This window comes from Talpa occidentalis, unplaced genomic scaffold (genome assembly GCF_014898055.3).
Source record: "Talpa occidentalis isolate TD23 unplaced genomic scaffold, MPIMG_talOcc4v2.1 talOcc4.12, whole genome shotgun sequence".
Lineage (NCBI taxonomy): Eukaryota > Metazoa > Chordata > Mammalia > Eulipotyphla > Talpidae > Talpa > Talpa occidentalis.
This window is the reverse complement of record NW_023601212.1, coordinates 97637197-97659993: the sequence shown is the minus strand read 5'-3', so window position 1 is coordinate 97659993 and position 22797 is coordinate 97637197. Positions and strand designations below refer to the sequence as shown.

The 22797-nt window shown below is 42.1% G+C and overlaps 1 protein-coding gene across 3 annotated transcripts in view; it reads right to left on the bottom strand.

Annotated features, from left to right (window-relative positions):
- The window catches only part of GRIN2A (glutamate ionotropic receptor NMDA type subunit 2A), a 335998-nt gene that overhangs the window by 94280 nt on the left and 218921 nt on the right, over positions 1-22797 (bottom strand). For all 3 annotated transcript variants that reach the window (XM_054693848.1, XM_054693846.1, XM_054693847.1), the window contains one exon: positions 13694-13808. In XM_054693848.1, coding sequence (XP_054549823.1) covers positions 13694-13808 — 115 coding nt within the window. The remainder of the gene's footprint in view (positions 1-13693; positions 13809-22797) is intronic.

Genomic DNA, 22797 nt, shown 5'->3' with positions numbered 1-22797 from the left:
TTGCAGAAACAAAATGGACGTCAGTCAGCTTCTGAGAAGCCTGAGCAGGAATCTACATGGTGCCACATACTTGCTCTGTAATCCTGGACTCCCCCAGATATTCAGTTTCTTTATGGGGGGGGTGCTGAGGGAGGGCAGGTAGTACTCATGATAAAGGTCTGTTAAAGATGGATCAAAGTAGTGACTAAGAAGACCCTCGGGTGCAATCAGGGACAGTCATCACCATTAATTATTTTATTAAATGCAGGAAATTATCTCAAGGTATCAAGTAGCCAATTTCTTGGTCTCTAGAGTCCAGTATGTACAGTAAGTCTTCAACAGCTTAGAGATCAGCACTGGGAATATTCAATTTCTCTCTATCTCTGTCTTTCCCTCTAGTTGAACCCGGGCTACAATGCCAAGAAAAACTGTGTGGGGAGAGAAGCTTCCACTGCCAATAACAAAGATGAGAACACCAAACTGCAGCCACAGAAGGCAGCCTGATGCAGGGACTTGTAGCCAGAAGCAGACTGCTGGGGTGGAACGCCTCACTATTCTGTCTCTTTTCTGAGAGACAAATGTCATCCCCGTCTGCTCCAGCAGCATGCAAATGGGGAAACCAACAGAGGCAATGAGGAGAAAGTGGAGAACAAGTCAAGACAACAAGCCCTGGTAATCTGACAGGTTGGGGAGGGAGGCAACCCGGCCACCGCTATTCAAAAGGACTGTGAAATAAAGGAAATCTTGAGGGGCCTTAGATGTTGTGAGTCAGTTAACAGGTGGGTCAGATGACCTTCAGCCCTAGCACAACTCTTCATCCTTTAGAGCTCAGGACATATGTCAGCTGTTTCAGGAAGGCTTCTCCCAACACCCAGGTTGGGTGGTGTCACTCAGTACCTATGCTTTCCACTACTATGAGCGCTCGTCTTACTGTGTTGTAATGAGGTTTGTTTCTCTGTTTCTCCCACTAGTCTGTGAGCTCCCTGACAGAAGGTTCATTATACTATTCATGTCTGCAAGACCTGCACATATCTGTAGATATGTGGCAAACAGATCAGTACTGGGTAGATGGTGGGATTGAGAGTGGATGACCAGATGGATAGATGAAAGATGTCTGGTCAGAGGGCTGATGGGTGGTTTATTAGCAGATGGGTGGTTTATTATCATTGGCTGGGTAGATGGATGGATACATGGATAGACAAGAGTTTGATACCATCAGACATTCATAGTAGTTACCTTATCCCAGAAAGTAAGATTTGAGTTTACTTAAAAGACCTGGTATTGTCATTCACCCCTTCCACTCAACTCCAAGGCAGATACTCTCTACAAGAATCTCAAGGTCCCTGATGGAAATTTTCATTATTCATTCTAAAACTGTGCAAAATGGTAGAATGAGCACCAAACTTGGGGAAGAAATCACAAGAAATAAATGTGAGTCTTTTCTTAGATGTTGATAAATGTCATCGAATAGCTCCAAGTTTTGCCTACTCAAAAATTCAGAGAAGGGCCTCCCCTGGTGGCGCAGCGGTTGAGCGCTGGGCTGCGAAGCTGCTTCAGCCTCTGCAGTGCTGGTTCGATCCCCGGCAGCCGGTGAGGGTCCCACATGGCAGGACAGACCTCTCCTGTCTGGCCCGCTGCTTCCCTCAGCAGTGTATTTCGTCAGTCTGCCTGTTCTGTTCCCCGCTCTGGCTCTGGTGAATTCTCCCACCCTCCTGTGCTTCTGACTGTACCCAGTGCTTGTATAAAAAAAAAAATAAATAAATCTTAAAAAAAAAATTCAGAGAATGCACCACCTTTGCAAGCTTATGATGTGGCTAAAATGAAATGATAATTACAAAAGCCAATACTGTGATGACTGGCAGATAATAGGTGCTCAACAAACTCTTACTGTTTATTTGCATTCTATTCAGAGAATCACTGAAGTCATTATTCTTTCCAACAAACTTATTTATGGAATATTATATTTCCCCCCAAAGGAATGTTCACTTGTAATGCCAACATAGCAATCAGATAAAGCTTTACCATCTCTTGTTAAAGCTGGATCTTGCCTTGTTAACCCCTACTCACTTAAAGGCTCCTGTGATGTTCTGAAGGAGTCTAGATTCCAGGGGAATTCTATGTCCTGTCATATTGGACCTAAAGCCCAGGGTTTCTCTCCTTCCTTCTGTTTCCCCAACACCCACCCTGCCCTCAGAGACATTCAGAGTTTTACATTCATCTAAAACACAGAAGAGTTGATGACCCTGTCAGAAAATAAAAATGGTTTTCATCTGACTGTTCAGGAGTTTCTAGAAATACTTCTGACTGAGAGGCTCTTTGAATAATTTACTCATTTGAGATCATTTAAATAATCTATTCACTCATTTTCATAATTGATGGCAATGGCAAACTATCAAGGGTGCAGCTTTTGTCTTACATTTATACCATCTGTCAACCTAACTATGCCCCCATTATCCTAGGATAGCTTCCTGACCAAATGTGACTTGTAAGATGGGGAGAGGGAGATAGTCCATATGACATATGGTTGACTCTGGTTGTATTGTAATACTGTTTGGCCTCAACATCTGCCTTCAGCATTCTATGACCTTGGGCAAGTCATTCATCCCCATGTACCTTTCAACTTCTGTCCTGCAATGTGGAGCTCTAATTGTAATCAGAGCTGCCATTTATTGATCATCTACCATGTGCCAGTCAGGGTTTAGGCACTTGATATAGTTTAGGTTTTGCAGCAACTCTGCATGATAAGTAACTCCTCCGATGTGGGAAAATGAAGAGAACACTATGAGACTAAGACACGATAATGCACTGAAAATACTCTGTAAGATGTTGGGTACATAGTAGGAGCTCAACTAATGACAGCTGCTGTTATCAGGCTCATCACATAAAACATCACTGCCACCATCACTACCCTCACCATCACCAGCACCTCCATCATTATCACCATAATCCTCATCACCATCCTCAGCACCACCGTCACCAGCCTCACCATCATTACCACTGTCATAACCACCATCACTACCCCAAGCATATTATCACCACCATCATCACCTCCACAACCATCATCATCACCACCACCACCACTACTATAATCATCATCATCACCTTCTTCCTCTTCCTCCTCATCATCACCATCGCCAGCAGCATCATTAACCATCTGCGTCAGTCATCTTTACCATTAACATTGCCCACAGTACATGTTCCTACAAAGATGTGTTTTCCATCAACAGTTTCTTTTTAAAAACTTCTGAAATCTAAAAAACTTTTAGCAGAAAGCTCTTGCTGGAGAGCACTGATTCAACTGCTGTTCTTTTTTGGAGTTGGGATGCAGCTGCAAAAAAATCTAAGAACGCGCGCGAGACAGAAATGCACATACACACAGGAGATGGCGTCATTTACTTCAGTTTGATGTGCTAATTTGATGGAGCACTACTCTGTTTCCCCCCACGGTGACCTAACATATTATACTGTGTGGGTATTTAAAATAGTCACCAGGCATGACTCTAGGGAAGTCAGAGGATAATTTTAAATCTTTTGTAATGGTTTAACTTTCCTCTCTGCAGCTCACATTGTTTGAGAAACTTAATGATCATTATATAAGGAAACTGATTAAATTTCACACAGACTTTGCTAAGGTTAGTGAACGTTACCAAACCCCTTTTCCGACAGGGGCACTTGACTTTAGATATGGATTTAGGATTAGAAAGGGAAAGACAAGAGGGAGCGTGAGAGTGGGAAAGAGGAGAGAAGCGAGGTGAACAATGTCATTTACAGGCATGACACATTTCTCCTGGAAATATTCAATCTGGAGATGTCTAAGCACAGACCCATGTCTAAAAGTTAAAAAAAAATCTGTTTCCACTGTCACGAATTTCTCAGCAAATCATCCAGTAAATGCCATGTGCTTTCCATTCTGATTCTGAAATTGCTCTCAGATCTCTGTTCTGTTCTCGCTCATACCTACATTGACTTTAACCTGCGCCACTTAAATAGCCCCATAAAAATGTTCCCAAAGATGTGTGCCAATCACCATTTTATTTTTAAAGAAGCGGTGTAGTTTCTGTGCATGAGTGCGAGCAATGGTATTCATACGCTGGCTTTGCAACTCCCTACTCTGAGAACCTGGGTTAATTATTGAATTTCTCTGGGTCTCACTCCCTACTTTGGTGAAAGACGGTAATAGCAGTATCTGCATTACGGTGATCATGAGAGAGTTCGATGGGTTTGTATACTGGAATGCTGAGCACCCGCCATGGTCCATCACAGAGAGGAAACAAATGTTAGCTATCACTATTATTATTGTGGTGTCCTCTCATCGCAAGCTTTTCCACAGTGCCCCAAAGATTACTGAATAAAGTCCTGTGGTCTATCATTCAAATTTCAGCAGAGCTAGTCATTCTTATAATTACCCTTGAAACAACCTGTATTTGTTATGTAACAAATGATCTCAAACTTAGTTACCTGAAACAACACCTCTTTATGATCTCACATTTCTATGGGTCAGAAATCCAAGGCGGGGGTCCATGAGGTTCTCTGTTCAGGGTATTACAAGGTTGGAAAAAAGGTGTCAGGCACCTGGACTCATAGCAGCAGGATCTGGGAAGAATCCCCTTTCTAAACTCATTCAGTCAGTGTTTGAACTCATTTTTCAAGATCAGCTCCATGAAGTATAGAACTGAGGCCTGGTTTCCTTGTTGGCTGTTGGTCGGGATATAGTCAGCAACTTGTGGTCTCCTCCATTCTTGTCTCATGGCCCCTCCATCCTCAAATCTAGCAGTCCCTCAAATCATTCTCACACTTCAAATCTCTCTCACATCCTCTTGATACTACTTAGAGAAAACTCTCTGCTTTTAAAGGATTTGTGTGATTAGCTAACTTCACCCTGATAATCTTCCTTTTGACTAACTCAGTCTATGGAAAAAATCCTTTTTTCCCTTCTAATGTAACCATCATGGAAAACATCACCATAGCCACTGTTTCAACTCATGCTGCAAGGGGAGGAGCTATCAGAAGAGCAGTCACTGTGGGTCACTCTCAGAACCCCGCATACCACACACTTTATGTCTCAAACACATTGAACTCTTCCGCACAGGGGCCCGGAGTGCTCTTGCATCTGGACTTTGTCTTTCAGTGTTCCTTCCATAGTGCAGAGCCTTCCTACACATGGCAAGTCTTGCTTACTTTCTGAGACCTTGTGCAAATGAGAAGTTCCCTGTGGAGAAGTCCCTGATCCTTCTGCCCGGACACATAATGCATCTCTTCTCGAGACTCTGTAGAGTTTTATCAGAATCTCTTTGGTGGCGCATATCCTGCAGTCTGGTAGTTATGTACACCCCCTAGGTTCTATCAGATGCTAAGAATCTAAAAAGGCTTATCCATGTCTCATTGCAACCTTCAACAATGGCTTGCATACAGGAAATTTCATGTGATAGAATAAATGTGTAAATAAATAAAGTTTATAGACCCCAAATTCAACCATCTCTATTTATGGGGAACAAATTTAACTGCAAAAAATAAATTGTTTGACAACTCCATATTTTTTAAGGACATACCATATGATGTGAACTATATCCATAAATATTTATTTTGGGATCATCACCATTTCATTCACCAGCAATTACTCAAGATATAACAAGACTCTATAATTTCTTTATTTCCTGTTTCCCATATCATTTCTCTTAAGCAGAGTATTCCAAAGGAAGAAAGACTCACAAAGACTAAGTATCAAGGGTCTTGAGAACCTAAGATATAGGATGAGCTAGATGAAATCATTTTTTCAGGGTTACACAGAGTAAACCAGTTACCTAAAGTAATAGTTCATCTTGCAGGGGTGTGAGAATCACTAGGGGAGCTAATGAGAAAGCAAGATCAGAAGGGGTGACTCATCAGGGTTGAGGTAGGGCTGACACCTTTACATCTTTCCCAAATGACTCAAGGGAGCCCAATCTCACTTGCAAAATAACTCTACAGAAAGACAATCCTCATTGGGGGAAGGGCATGAAAAATCTTCCTGCTTGTTCTCATGTACATTCTACAAATATCTCTTGAGTCTGGGCCACTGAGCACCAGAGAGAGAATGCCAAAGAAAAAGTGAAAACTTGAAAACAAACAATAGGATTTCCTTTCTTCCCATAGCTAGAACTTAAGACTTAAGGCTTTGCCCATGGGCTGCCGCTGTTTCCTAAACAAGCCAGCGCACACTAGAAGCCCCGGTGTATCTCTGCCTACTCGCAGAACCTGTAACAATGCACTTGTTCTACCAATTGTCATTTACTGGTGTCCCTTCAATTATAAATTTTCCCCCACAATTTCTTTTAATCATTTTTATAATCATTTTTAGAATATGTGTGTTCAGAAGCCAAGTACAGTGTTTGCACAAATACTTCAATTCTTTGGCAGGGTGGACCTTTATGGGGATTATTGATGTCACACACGGAAGCAAATACACACCAGAAATCTTCGGCATCTTCTCTCGAGTTCTTGGGACTCACTAGGCTATACTAGGTTACTTGGGGTGGGAATGAGATGGGGGTGTAGTTAAAAATGCAATAATTTAGTAGGAGGAAATGATAGCATTCCATAAATGGAAATCACATCCTGTAATAATTGTACCCCATTCACACACATTGGTGAAAGCCTTGCTAGATCTGATAGCACACTGATAAGCCAGGGTCAGAACCACACACTCCGGAGATCAATCTTAGCTTTTTCTAAGATCGCCTTTCAAATCTGAACTAGGAATTCACTGAGCACAAGACAAAAGGGACTAGATATGAACCCCTTTTTCAACGGACCCAATTGTAAGATGGAAGTGCTGGAGCTCAAAAAGACAAGAGCCTGTGATATGTGCTAAACAGTTATACCCCAAGTTCCAGTTAGTTGGATTTTGGTGGAGTCTGCTGCATCCAGTGAGGAAAAAGGAAGCTGAGGTCATTCTAGTGGGAGAAGGATGAACCCCCTTAATGTCTCTTCTAAAATATCTCTTTCCATTATCAGTCATTCATACGATACAGTTATGGGGAGCACAGCCGTGGGTGAGGCAGACCTCCATTCACAGCCTGCTTCCACCGAGCTCCAAGGCAGAGCAAAAGGATAGAAAAAAGGAGAGGTGGGAACCGAGAATTCCTAATTTGCAAGAGAAAGCCACTGGGCCCCAGAGTGTGGTGTCTGCCAAAAAACATAGGCAGGCACCAGGGAACAATCCATGCCAGTCACACACAAAGGCCCTGCAGAGAGCAAATGGCCTCTCAAGGCTTTGTCATTTTCCAAGACACCCTCATTACATGCTGCTACTTCCAGTGGCACCACTGGGTGACCTCAGAGATGAAAAGAAATCGCCTCTGAGACCCAGAATCACAGCTCCCTCCTTCTGCAGGCTCCCCTCTGCTGGCTGCTGTACCAGGGGGTGCTGCTGGGGGCAGCTTCATAGAGAACATGGCTGGAATTTACCTGCTCCCCTGGCTTCCTCTTTCTTTGAGACAGAAGCAGGAGGATTTATTTCTGAAGCCCGGGACCCCCTAAATGCCAAGAGAATAGGCCAACAACAGGAAGCATTTGTACATTCTAAGCTCAATTCAGCAGCAATTCCCTAGACTGCTTTTTTGAGAAATTGCTGTATTTCAACAGAAAGTTGAAGCAGGGCACACAAAATAGTAAAAAGCCATATTTTTTTAAAATCTGGAAATGGAGTATATCAAGGGAAAGCTTTCTTTTCTGCAATGTTACCACCTGCCCTGCAGTGACCTCCCTGGAAAGTGGCCAGTGAGCTAGGTCTAAAGGCAACTCAGAGAATTCACAGGTGCGAACCAGTCTTGACCCAGGATGGGTTAGAGCCAGCCAAGGAAGGTGGCTTTTTCTCCAAAAGTGATCTTTAGATCGTGTAACTTCAGAAAGCTAAAAATGACCACCTAAGGTACAAAGTCCTAATATGTTGTATCTCTAGCTATCCCTGAGTATATGTCGACATCTACATCTGTAGTTGTATCTCTGTCTGAATCTATGCCGTGTTTGCATGTACATCTATGGCCATGTTATACGTACAGTTACACCCATATCTATATAAGTCTCTGTCTATACCTAAGTCTATATCCATACCATACCTATCTCCATCAATGTCAACACCTATATCTATAGCTACAGCAACAGCCATCTTGCATTCTGGCTTTGTATTTGCATAGAGGAAAGATAAACCAGGGCTTGGCATGGGTGGATAAAAGAAGGTGAGAGGATATAGAAGAATTACAGGCCAAAAGAAAAGTACAAAAGCACATGTTCAAAGTCCCAGATGTCTGCAAACAGCTCCATGACACATAACAGGTCCTGAATAAATACGTATCGGGCGACTGAATCAAAGAAGTTGGCTGGCTGTGCTTGGGTGGACCAGCTACAGGAAAGACCCAGCAGGAGTTCAAGAAACAATGGCATTGTTATACTTAGTCTTCCTGTCTGGGAGTTAAGTGTGAAAGCTCAGTAAACACTGGCAGTTGATTGTACTGGGTGTCCAATTTGATAGAGTTCAAATAAATGTTTAATTAGGGTATAATGATATGCAATAAAATGAGCAGATCTTGTGTGATAGTTTGGTGTATTTTGACAACTGTTTGAAATAGCAGACATCTCCGTAACTCTAGAAAGTTCCCCTTTGCTATTTATTGCCCTTCACAAAAGCAACCATTATTCTGAGATCTGACTCCATATAGACTAGTTTTGCCTTTTCTTGAACTTCACATAAATGGGATCATGCAGTACAATCTTTTGTGTCTGGCTTCTTTTGTTCAACATAATGTTTGAAATTCATCAACATTGTTGTGATATTACTGGTCCATTCCTTTAATAAGCAGCATTCCTTTTTATGAAAATGCCATTTATTTATCCACTTGCTACTAAAGGACATCTGAGTTTTTTGATGTTTTGCTAATGTGAGTAATGTTGCAATGAACATTTTTATACAAATATTGCTTTGGGAGTATATATGTTTACATTTCTTTGCAGTAAACACACAGGCATGACATCGCTGGATGATAAGGTTCATGTATATTTAACTATACAAACTGCCATTTTTCCACAGTAATTGCGATTGTCCATTTCTTTTTTTTAAAGATTTTATTATTTATTTATACAAGAACCGGGGTACAGGTGAGATGCACGGGAGGGTGAGAGGACTCACCAGAGACAGAGCAGGGAACAGAACAGGCAGACTGATGAAATACACTGCTGAGGGGAGCAGCGGCTGAGACAGGAGAGGTCTGTCTCGCCATGTGGGCTTCTCGCTGGCCAGCTGGATCGAACCCGCACTGCAGAGGCTGCGGACAGCTTCAAAGCGCTGCACTCAACCACCTGCGCCACCAGGGAGGCCCATGATTGTACATTTCTATGAACAACATAGTGATTCAGTGGCTCCACTTCCTTACCAACACTTGGAGTTGTCCATCTCTTAAACTTTAACCATTCAGTGGGTGTGAAGTGGTGCCTCAGTTTGTGATTAGCCTTTTTCATTTTCTAACAGTGTCTGTACATGGGCCAAAGTTTTAATTTTAATAGAGTATAGTTTATTATTTTTACTTTATTTTTGTTGTGTTTAGCATTCTGCTTTCTCAGATTGCAAAAATACCCTCCTATATTTTCTTTTAGAAAATTTGTAATTTTTGCTTTTACAATTAGGCTTATCATTTCTTTTTATTTTATTTTATTTTTTATTTTTTTATAATAAATTTTATTTTTATATTCCCCATACAATTGCAACCCCCCATTCTGACCCCAATCCCTCCCCTCCCGCCCCCCACCCCCAAAAAGTGTCTCTGGTTCATAGTTTTTTGTTGATTTTGATTTTCACTTTCTTATAGTTATTCATTTTCCTGGTCCCTTATTTAAGTTTTCTAGATTCCTGCTATGAGTGAGACCATCCGGTATTTTTCTTTTTCTTTCTGGCTTATTTCGCTGAGCATAATCCCTTCCAGCACCATCCATGTTGCTGCAAATGGCATGTGTTTATCTTTTTTGAATGCTGAGTAATATTCCATGGTGTATATGGACCACATCTTCTTGATCCAGTCATCTATTTTTGGGCATTTGGGCTGTTTCCAAAGCTTAGCTATTGTAAATAGTGCTGCTATAAACATAGGGGTGCAGGTGCTCTTTGGAATTGATGTTTCTGTGTCCTTTGGGTAAATACCTAGGAGTGGAATTGCTGGATCATATGGAAGCTCTATGTTTAGTAGGTCCAGAAATCTCCACACAGCTCTCCACAGTGGTTGGACCAGTTTGCACTCCCACCAACAGTGCAGAAGAGTTCCTTTTTCTCCACACCCTCGCCAACATTTGCTGTTGCTAGTTTTTTTAATATGTGCCATTCTCACTGGTGTAAGATGGTATCTCATGGTAGTTTTGATTTGCATTTCCCTGATGACAAGTGATGTTGAACATTTTTTCATATGTCTGTTGGCCATTTCCATTTCCTCTTCAGAGAAGTTTCTTTTTAGCTCTTCTGCCCATTTTTTGACTGGGTTATTTTCTTTGTTGTTGTTGAGTCTCATCAGCTCTTTGCAGATTTTTGTGATCAATCCTTTATCATTAGTGTTGGATGCAAAAATGTTCTCCCAGTCAGTGGGGTTTCTCTTTGTTTTTGTTATTGTCTCTTTTGCTGTGCAGAAGCTCTTTAATTTGATGTAGTCCCAGCTGTTTATCTTTGCCTTCACTATCACTGCTTTGGGTGATGTATCTGTAAAGATGTCTTTGATGTGCAAATCACGTAGTGTTTTGCCTATATTTCCTTCTATATATTTTATGGTTTCAGGTCTTATGTCTAGTTCTTTAATCCATTTTGAGTTGATTTTTGGGTATGGTGTGAGGTAGTGGTCAAGCTTCATTCTTTTGCATGTAGTGACCCAGTTTTCCCAGCACCATTTATTGAACAAACTTTCTTTGCTCCAATGCATAGTCTTTGCTCCTTTGTCAAAGATTAGTTGACCATAAATCTGTGGGTTTATTTCTGGATTTTCTTAGGCTTATCATTTCTTTCAAGTTATTTGTTGTGAACATTTGAGCCATGGGTCAAGGCATATGTATTTGTGTGTGTGTGTGTGTGTGTGTATGTCTATATAACATATACATATATGTTACTTATATATGGACATCCAGTTGCTCTAACACCATCTTCTTTTCCCTCACTGTCCTAAGCATTCATCAGAAAGCATTCATACATTTATGGATTTATTTTTATTGTTTCATCATTAAGTAAAATGTTAGTTGTAGCATTTTCATAGACAACTTTATTTGATTGTGAAATATGCTTTCTTGTGAATGGAGGTTGGATTTTGTTAAATGCTTTTTCTGTATCTTTTGGGGTGACCATGTGATTTTCTTCTTTATTATACTGACATGGCAAATTACATTGGTTTGCTTTTTGTATGTTAAACCAATTTTGCATTTCCAGGATAAGCCCCACTTATTCATTATGAATTATCTTTTTAAAATATATTGACAGATTATAATTACCAATACATTGAAAAGCTCTGTGTTGAATGAGCTTTTTTCATTTTTAACATTTTGTGGGATTGCAGTAACTCCATCCATGTCATGAGTTTTTCTTGCTTTTTAAATAGGAAGGTTTTTAGTTATGAATTTAATTCCTTAGCAAACTTAGAGTTATTCAGATGGTCTAGCTTTTTGTGTGAGTCAGTGTTGGAAAATTGTGGCTTTTCAATAAAACTGCCCATTTAAGCTGAATTGTCGTATTTGTTGGCATACATTTTTCATAATTTTTTAATTATTTTAATGGAATGTAAAGGTCTATGGAGATCTCCCCCTTGCATTTTTAGTGTTGGTTACTAGTCTTTGGGCTTTTTTCTTTTTTATGTGATCATTCTTGTTAGGAATTATGAATATTATTAATCTTTTCAAAGAACTAGATTTTGACTTTGTGGGTATTCTCTGTTAGTTTGTCCTACTTTGCTGATTTTTATGCACTTATCATTTTCTTTCCCCTACTCCATTAGAATTGACTTTGCTCTTCTTTTTCTAGCTTCTTATAGTACAAGCTTAAGTAACCGACTTAAACCCCCTTAGTTTCATTTATTATAATCATTTAAAGCTGTGAATTTCCTTCTTAACAAATCTTCAACTTCATTCTTCAAATTTTAATATGTGTGTGTTTTCATTGCCATCCCATTCAAAACATTTTCTAATACCCTTCTGATTTCTTCTTGACCTGTAGATTATTGATAGCCATGTTATTAATTTTCAAACATCTAGGGGTTTCCTAGATGTACTTTGTCATGCATTTTTTTATTTTAATGTTGCTGTGGTCAAAGAAAGCATTCCGTGTTATTTCAATTCTTGTAAGTATCCTGGAACTTGCTTTATGGTCCAGAATATATCTGCTTTGGTGAATCTTCCCTGTGCACTTGGCGGAATGCATATTCTCTAGCTGTTAGAGTTAGATGTAGCATGCAAAATATTCTGAAACTTCCTCTCACATTCTTTTAGAAATCTGTTGTTGACCCTCCAAAGTTAATGATTCTGTTTGCATACTATTTCCTTCTGATCTAGTTACTTATAGTATGGTTCTCACACTCCATTCTGTATCTTCCTGCCCCAGGGTCTCTCAGACTTCATCTGATGTGCAAAACAAAGAGAAATCCCAAGCTGCTGAAGTAGTTTAGAGGCCATACACTGCTTGTCAAAAAGATAACAATACCAGCTTCCTTTTTGGTCTCTTTTGCTTTATTCTTTATGTGATATTGTACAACTGTTTTGAGAATTAAATTTTGGGGGAGTTGGGAGTCCAACCGGGACAGATAGTGTTCACTGTAAGCAAGGGATCATCTGAAGTCACCTGTGACATCTCCTCTCTGACCCAGCAAGTGGCTTGGGTGGTACATAAGATGAAATTTTCTTGCACATTGATTTTTATCATTTTTAATAGCTAATATTCATGTACTGGAAAATGTACTTTATAATAAATAGAACCGGGTTCTCCCTGGTGGCCTGGGGGTTAAAGTCTCAGCACTATCACTGCTTGGGTTCAACCCTATGCCAGGGAGCTGACCCACAATTGGCGCAGCAGACCTCTCCTGTCTCACCCACTGCTCCTCCTAGCAGTGTATTTCAGTAATTTCACCTGTTCTGCTCTCCACTCTGTCTCAGGTGAATGCTCTCATCCCAGCCCACCCCCACCTCTGGCCTGCACCCCAGTTCTTCTACGCAGAAAAATAAAAAATTAAAAAGTATAAATATATAAAAAATAGAACTTCCCTACCCAGGCTGATTTGCAGAGGTGATACATTTGCATTCTGGAAGTTATGTGATTCACATTAACATTTAAGTAAGTGAAAATACAAAGGTTCATCCTTATGGCAAAATGTGTGATTATGGTGCATAATTATGAGGTTTAGGCAAACTGGTGTGATCCCTGCTGCATAATAAAGGTTTGCTACAGCAGTGAAGAAAACCCACTTCCCTGGCTTTAAATTTTCCAAACCCCTCCAGAGACTCTCCCTCCCAAGTTCTGAGACCCCGACTCAGAGAACAGCACGCAGTTAGCACCAATCACTCACACAGTCTTCCAACGGCGCCTTACAGTTGGTCTGCCTGACCTGAGAAAGGTCTTCCCTGCCACAGGATGGGGTCTACAGCAGCTCCATGGGAGATGTTTGGAAAAAGGAGTAACTGGTCACCCCACGCTCTCCCTCCCCTGCAGTCAGCACAGAGAGGCTCTTACCTTCTCCCATTCTCGGTCCTTGTTCAGCACGATCACCACCAGCCGGGGGTGGACTTGATAGCCTTCCTCAGTGAAGGACAGGTCTTTGCCATTCCATGTCACATTGACCATAAATCTAGAGAGATGAAGGAAGAAAGACAAATGTTTAGGGAAGAATTAAGGAGGTAGCGGACAGGTGAGTAGATGCCACTGAATGTGTAAACTGATGAAGCGTAGCCTTGTGATGCTGTCACTCTTCACAGGTGGCCTGTCTCTGCAGGAGCATTAGTACCAATGCAGGTACTGCTAATTGACCGTGCATGCCTCTCCCTGAGCCTGCACTGTGCTCCCCAATTCTCTGCGGTGTTAGTAATTGAGTATTTTAGCACATGAGTAGAACATTTCTGTCCCGCCCTATCCACAGACCCACGTTCAAATGATCTTGCAGGAGGACCTGAAGGCATGTTCCATTATGCTTTAACAAGCTTCCCTAAAGGATACTGCTTGCCCATAAGCCACAAGGTACACAGCTTCAAAGAAATTATATCCCATCCATTCATTACTCATTCAACTAATTCAACACTTGCTACATGCCGGGACTCAGCCTGTTGGGGATAATAAGGAAACAAATGTGACCTTTGCCCTCATGAAGCCTGTAGTCTAAGGGAGAGAACAGGCCTCCAAGGGTTAATCATGGATCTATAACCAATGCTTACAAGACAAAGGTGGGCATCCTGTGTGAGTGAGAGAGGGGCCAGGCAAGCTCCTGTAAGGAAGTGCAGCTTGACCTGAAGGATGTGTCAACATTAACTAGGTCAGAAAGGACATAAGCTTGTTGCTGGCAAAGAGGGGAGCATATGCAAAGGTCCTGTGGTAGTGCATATGAGGTAATACATATGCTTCAGTAAGGCTGAAGCAGAGTAAGACGGGAGCATGTGCAAAGGTCCTGTGGTAGTACATATGAGGTAGTACATATGCTTCAGTAAGGCTGAAGCAGAGTAAGATGGGAGAATGTGGGGTGCAGTGTGGCTGAGAAGTATAGGTAGAAGAATAGGGGAGTATAGGTCAATGGTGCAAAACTTTTTAGCCCACACTAAGCAGTTTTGTCTTTGTTTTTGAGCAATACAAAGATTTTAAAGATTTTCATCAAGGAGATGGTCTAATCAGACTGTTACTGCATAAATGACTTAAAGGCGGTGTAGGGAATGGGTGTGGGGGAACTGGAATGAACATAGGGGGGCTGGTTAGAGAACTCTTCAGATTTAGGGGAGGGGTGATGTTGATTTGGCCCTGTCATGACCCCACAAGAGGAAGAGAAGGAGGAAAAAGAAGAACAGGAACAAACATGAGTAGGATCAAGTGGAGAAATATTTAGCAGATAGTTAGTGATGGATTGGATGGGAGGGTGAAGGAGAGAGAGGAATCAGGATGACTTCCTAATCTGTCTTATATCCATGCAGTCAAGTGTCTGCCTACATATTTTCATCACAGGTGACATGTCTGTCTCACAATATTCTCTCCTCCGCTCCTCAACCTTTCCTGCACTCAGACTGGATTCAGCTGGAGAGACACACTGGACTCAGTTGGGAAGCAAAGCCAAGCCAGCCTCCCAGGACTGGGGTGGGAAAGTCCTCAATGAGTCCACATCACCTCTGAGGTTGAGGAATATGTGATGTTGTTACAGACTTCAAAGAAAACATACCACTTAGCAGGTGATCAACAAATACATGATTGTGTATTGTAGCAATCAAAGACCTCCCCAGATAGAACATCTCAAAATCATAGCATTTTCTTGCTTTATATTCCTTTGACGCCAAAAGTAGCTGAGGTGTTCAAAAAATTAAGAGGACTAGACTACAAAAAATTCCTGAGAGAGAGACTGGCTTGATCAATGTGGGAGTGGGGGAGAATCCAGGGACGAGGTGAAGAAATTGGGGAAAAAGCAAAGGAAAGGTATTTTGCATCTTATTCAATGCACTATTGGGTCATTTAAAATCATGTTTTTGAAGACAAGTTAATGACATGGGAAAATGTTCTTTATTTGAAGTTAAACAAGCCAAAGAAGGGTAAAATGGGGCTTGAATATGCAGAAGGATTACAGATTACTTTTAAATTTTCATTGGCATATCTTTGTATTTCCCAAATCGTCCCCAAATATGTCTTATGTTTCAATAAAAATACCATTTGTTTAAAAAATGCTATTCTGAAGAAACAAAAAGTAATCACTGTACTATTTGGTTTTTTTGAGGTTGAGCTATCATCTCTGATTGTTTCCTAGAAAGGTAATTTACTGTTTCAACAATGATTTACTGAATATCTATTACATGTCAGGCTTTATGATGAGTGAGTCCTATAGACACAGAAATAGAAAACAGAGAGCTTTTTTAAGTTTTTACCCACAGTCTTACAATCCAGCTGCATAAGCAGGTAAACAATGATAACAGGCAGAAGATCATTGGTTCACGGATGGACAGTGAGTGCAAGAAGTTGTAAGAAGAAGGGTCCTGAACTCAACCCATGGGACTTGGGGAGGGCTTCAGAGGGAATCTTGAAGAGTGGCAGCACTGAGAAGTGGGAGAAAAGCATTCTGAGCAGAGGAGTCCTCTTAAGTAAAGTGAGCCAGGAGAAGGAAGTAGCTGACCAGCAGAGGGACAGTCTGGAGAGGTCCTGAAAAGCCAGATCACAAGAGACTTTGCATGACACCCTACAGGGCTTGGTCTTGTTGAGAAGGCTGTGGTGAGCCATAAAAGATTTTACATAAAGGAATGATGGATTCAGATTTGCTGTAATAAGAAGAAGTAAAGTTTCTCTGCATTTGAGGACAACTGCAATGTTTTTGTTTATGGCTAAAATCCTAGACAACCAGAACAGTTTCTTTTTTTCCTGTTCTTTCTTTCCTTGCATGTTTGCTGGCTAGTGTCTGATGAGCTAAATGGACATAGTCCAGAGAGTCTCAATAAGGAGTGCTCCATTTCACATTCCCCTGTTGAGACTTTCAAGAAGGCAAGAGAGGGCCTCCCTGGTGGCGCAGCGGTTGAGCGCTGGGTTGCGAAGCTGCCCGCGGCCTCTGCGGCGCAGGTTCGATCCCCGGCTGCTCCCCGACCACCGGAGGAGGGTCCCACATGGCGCGTAGACCTCTCCTGCCGCCCGCTGCTCCCCTCAGCAGTGTCCTTCGGTCCTTCTGCCTGCTCTGCTCCCCGCTCTGGCTCTGGTGAATTCTCTCACCCTCCTGCGCTTCTGACTGTACCCAGTGCATATATAAACAAACAAACAAACAAATAAATAAAACATGCCTCTATTAAAAAAAAAAAAAAGAAGGCAAGAGAACTGGATTTTGGTCAACTTCCTCATTATCAACCAGTCTTCAAAGTAACAAAATTGGGGCTTAATTGAACTTTTTCTTTTTTTCAAGTTGACTTTTTTATTTTTTTCCCATGATAATTTTTTAGCCTTATCACACTGTCTGGTACACTTAGGGGTGGAGTTAATATTGGTAGTTGAGCTGTTGACAGATCCTCACCAGAAGTGCCATCCACCCATCTATCCATCCATCTGTCAATACATTCAGCCATCTGTTCATCCAACAGACATGTTTGAGTACCTACTATGTGTCACTTCCTGTGCCAAGAACTGGGCTAGGGAAATGATACAAAAATAAGCAAGCACATTTCAGTTTTCATGCCTGGAAAGAAAGACACAAATAACTACAATGAAGGACAGTAAATGGAAAATTAGAGATATGTACAACTGGTGTGGTGAAGAGCAGCTAGAGAGAGTGCTCTCTGTGGCCAATTCTACTGTGAAGGCAGAGTTGGAATCCAGAGCCAACGCAGAAGATGTCTGGGTGGTATAGAGAAGGAAGAGCAGGGCTGGAGAGGAGAATCACAAGGGGGTAGGGAGGAGGCATAAAGCCAAAGGCACAGAACCATGAAACATATGATGGCACATTCTTCCTGGAATTTCAACATCAAAATGGCAGACAAAGACCACCAATGACCTTTGCCTGTGTGAGGAGAAAATCAGTTACCAAGTCACTCTGTATCTGCTGCCCCAAATTCATGTGCCAGTCAGCTCACTGAGGTTGGTTTGTTTAATTGAATCCAGTGAGCACTCAAGCCAGCTTCTGATGATTCAACACTGTAGGGTGAATAGAATTCAGGTTGGATCTACCTAATGTCCCAAATGTGGGTGGAGCTGAAACATTAGTTATCTAGAGATTTGGAGCTACCTAGTTTTCTATCTGCTTGGAAAAGACATACCTGAGAACAAATGTTTTGGCTTCTTACAGAAACCTGGCCCCAGAGGGCCATTGACAGGGTTCTACTGCATGAACGGAACATCATAGCCATCATTTAATCAAGGAATTAGCATCCAGGACCCCTGTTGAGCATCCAGGACCCCTTGGATTGGCCAGTTCACTTTACCTCAGTCTCCTTCTTCAACTTCCCATCTCTGTCTCCTCCCATTTATAGTGAATCAGATGTGATTAGCAGAGTAATTATTTAGAGACAATGACTCTTCTTCAGATGATGTGGAAACACTTTGTGGAAATTCTCATGTTCACATTTTTCTGTGTTCCTTTAGGCTCAGTATTCTAGACCAAGGAGTCCATATACTCAATGTTAATATTGTCTTTTTCTTACTTTTTTTTTCCCTATTAAGAATCTTCAGTCCCTTGGGAGAGAAAAAAAAAATAAAACTCTTACAGAAATTTTTGCTGAACAGTAATTTCATTATGAAGTTGGCAGGGAGCAAGAACTTATTACCTTCAATTCCCCTGTCCAATTTCTAGGAAAGACAATCCATATTTCTTCAGCTTCCTTCCCATTCAAACTTGCTCCAAAGCAAAGTTCTCTACCTAGGGAAATGCCATCACACACCCTATTGTTTGGACCCATTAACACCTGCTGGGCACCTGTATTAAACAGTAAAATCTCATCACTATTTTGTTTCTCTCTTGAAAATTGAGTCTAAGCTTTAGTGACCAGACAAAATATTAGAAATCCTGACTGCTGCTAAGCTTCAAAATACATCTTCAATAGTTTCCTCAAGAGCAATAAATACACGAAACCATGTTGGCAAAATGTAGAAGCAGGGGAGGTGCTAATGCTTTGCATGGGGTCCACCTGAGTGCGGTCATGGGTCATGGGAGAAGCTGTTTTTATTTCCAATGACATACACCTCATTCAACCATAAAACACAGAAGCACTTGTGATGTACATACAAATTTCCTTCGATGCCTACAGTCTTAGGACCAAGAAGCTGAAGTCTGGGTGAAAGAAACATTTCTCTATGCTTGAACTTTGTGTCCTGGGACTGGTTGATTATGGGACTCAGAAATAACATTGAAACACAGGAAGGACAGTTTTCCTATATTAAGACTGAAAAGAAATTGGGCTAGAATTGTCATATTCTCTAGCCCTGCCCTGTCCACTTGGCAGCCACCAACCACCAGCCCTATTGCACATCTCTTTTTTGGACCACATTTCAGCTGCTCAATAGCCACCTGTAGTTATGGCTTTAAAAAAGATCTCATGAATAATTTTATATGGATTTCATGCTGAAATATTTTAGATGTGAAATAAAACACATGACTATGCTTCATTTCTGCTGCTTCTTTTTATGTCTTTTAAAATAAAATAAGATTACATGAGCCTGGCATGACATTTCCATTGGACCGATTTTCTAGATGGTCTTTGGTGGTGTTTTTTTCCCAAACCTGTGGGATAGAGGTATCGTGCGTGCAGGGACCCTTCCATCTTGTTTAGTATTATCTGTCCAGTGCCAATCAGAGTCCTTGACACAGAGTTGGTGCTGGATAAATAGGAGCAGGATGGGTAAAGGAAAGAATGGCTCTTGTACATGGTCTGTGACAACTGAGGTCACAGAGCCTGGCTGTGCCACCCCTGCTGAGTCACCTTGGGCCATATGTTTAAAATTCTGCAAGTCTTAATTTCCTTCCTTGTGAAAATGGATTCAGTTAGACCATAGGAAGTAATCAGGACAGTTTCACAGGGTCTAACCTACGGAGACCTACCCCCTGGCTTTGTGGACAGGTTTATTAGCAAGAGTGCGTGTGAAAACACTAGCACAATGCTCACCTGGCAGCTGTTGCCTGACAAAAGTTCACACGCAGGTAGATTGCATGAATTTGCATGCACTTGTATTTTTTTGTTTACTATTTTGCACCTGCCATATTTCCTGACACCACACCCCCAAGCAACCTGGTCTTTTGAAAGCTCTAGCTATCATGTCACTCCACACACTCCTTTCTAGAGTCTCTCTGACCTTCTGTGCAAAGCCAACCACATACGGGCTGAAGAAGGTCCTTGAACAAGTACCTAAAATGTCTCATTCCTCCAGATTCCTGATTCCTTGCCTTGTAGTCGTAAGTCTAATTTAACTTCCAAAAACTCATTATTTGAAATGTTCCCTAAACATATTTATTATTCACCATTTCCCTCCAGACTTTAATTCTCTTACAGTTTCATAAATGCCAGCATAACCCATTTAGGGTTTCTCAATTTTGGGTTAATTTTCCATCTGCTTTGCCATTTTCCATAGTTCTCCGGGCTGCTTCCTGCATCGCTCCATCCCTTCCAGGCTCTCTTGAAGAACCGTGCTGGGTGTCACAGCTATTTTCCCATTTGTCATTTCATTTATGTTTTGAAAACAGAGTCACTGTTTTCTTTAGCCTCTTTCCAGATCTCAAGACACGCTCACTTTTCAAATGCTTTTGCTTTCCCACTTGCTCTGGGTAGCTGGAGAGCCCGTCGGCTCCATGTCTGTCTCAGCACCGCGCACCCCTCCATCAGCCCTTGCCTTTGGGGCTCGGATCCTCTTCTTGCTTTCCAGCCACCCATGGTGCCTGCCCCAGTTTCCAGTTCCCACCTCCCACAGTAGCCCCCCCCTTGCCCCCACCCCCACCATTACTTTGAGGGTGTCTCCCAGTAAGTGTTCTTTCCTCTCTGCGCTGGTGCTTAATTTCATATACAGGTCGGTGATTTCCTGTTTCCGCCAACGGATTACTGAAGGCATGACCGCAGAGCCGAGACTTAAATGTCAGGGCAGAAATTTAATAGCTCCAGCACAGAAATCTGCATATCCTAGGCCAGCATCACCCAAAATGCGCTCGGGAACTCCAGCATTAAAAAAAGGTGTGGGGGGGGCGGGAACTGGGTTAAAAAAAATGGAGAGGGAAGAGAAAATATTTACTCTTGCTCTATTCAGACTCTATGGTGACCAATTAAAAAGAATGATGTTAGGTTTTTTATTTTTTTTATTCATTTTCTTTAAAGATTTATTTATTTATACATTTAAGAGCTGGGGTACAGGCCAGAGTTGTGGGGGGTGAGAGGATTCACCAGAAACAGAGTGGGGAGCAGAACAGGCAGACTGACTGAAACACACTGCTGAGGGGAACAGCATGGAGACAGGAGAGGTCTGCTGCGCCATGTGGGTAGCTCCCTGGCCGGGGATCAAACTCTGGCCGCAGAGGCTGCAGCGAGCTTCACAGGTTGCATCTTAACCCCTTGAGCCACCAGGGAGGCCCGATGTTAGGTTTTTTAACATCCGTATGAGATGATGGCTGTTAAGTAAACTTACTGTGTTAATCATCTCAGGATATATGTAAGCCACGTCACTCTAAACTTAGTGCTGTCTGCCGGCGCTATCTCAATAAAACTGGGGAAATATTTTGAACAATGGAAAAAAAAATAAACACCTATTTAAAAATCATAATGTTGATTGTCTTGGCTGAGCAATCCTGAGTTAAAACAGGAGAGGGCAAGTCCTATAAAGCAGAGGTCTTTGTTTTCATCACTGGGATTCAAAGCCTCCGGAAGAGTGTGTGTGTTGCACTAAGAGTCTGAAAGTGTTTGCTCAATCAATGGACTGATGAAGGACAGCTGCAGGCCTTGAGGATCTGGGCCAGTCCACGTTCATGTCCAGCTTAGAACACGGAGGGGCAATTCTGTGTTTTGGAATCTGATGACCTGGGTTAGATGCAGTCCTGCTGCTTCCAGGCTCAGCTGAGGGTCCTCAATTCTCAAAGCATCCATCTCCTCGTCTGTGAAAGTGAGGCTGTAATAGCCACGTGGTTCCCTAGTTCTGGGATCCCATCCGCTGACATTCCCTGAGAGAAGACGGCCGTGCAGCCGGCGGCGTAAGTGGCATTAATGGGGACGTGATGATAGGAGTGGGTGGGAAAGCAGTGGCTGTTGTGGTTTTACAGAATTATCTTTTCTCCTCCTAAAATTTGAGATTAAAGGGCTTTTTTTCAGTAGCTGAAGGGCAACAATGGCTGCTAGTTTCACAAGGGAGGCAGTGCCCGCTGAGCCCCTACCCCAAGGAAAGAGGAGCTGCTGGCCTGGCAGCTGGGGACCAGTGCACCCCCAGCTCAGGCTCACTGGGCTGCGGCACTGTGACCCAGGTGCCAGCTGCCCTCATATGCCCTGAACTTCCAGCTTCTATTTGGTGAGGGCACCAGAGAAGGTGCCTTGCTGGGGACAAACTGACATGGAGTATTTTGCAGGACAAACTCGAAATAGAAAGTTTGCAGTAAGTGAGGGCAAAGTTTTCTCTGTAAATGCGACCATTTTCTCCTCCCCTGACAGATGCTGTACCTGACCAGATGGCCCAGGGTTTACATGGGAGCAGGAGCTACAATGAGCGTCCTGATTTTACTTGACCAGAAGTTACTGGAAGGCAGTTTGTGAATAAAGTGGTTCTTGGGATCCCATTCTGTGGTTCTTCTTGGTGGGCTTTCTGGAAGTTCTCGATATCCCGGACAGTATTTACCACAACATCAAAATGACACCCAACATATCACCATTCACCTGTAAGGACTCTGCCTGCCTGACCCTTTGGAACAAGCTGGCACCACGGCATGTCACGAGTGTACCCCCAGGAGGTGCGCTTTTATTCCAGGTGGGCCAGAAACAGGAGGTAGGTGAAAAGCAGGTCCTGTGAGTTTATTTGCTTTCTGATTCCACATTTATCAGATTCTAAAGAGAAAGATGTATGTGATATTTCATGCCCCCATCCCAAGTGTGATGAGATGGTGCAGATTCATTCAAAGTGAGATTTTATCCAAGAATTTTTGGATCCCCCCCACCTGGAATATA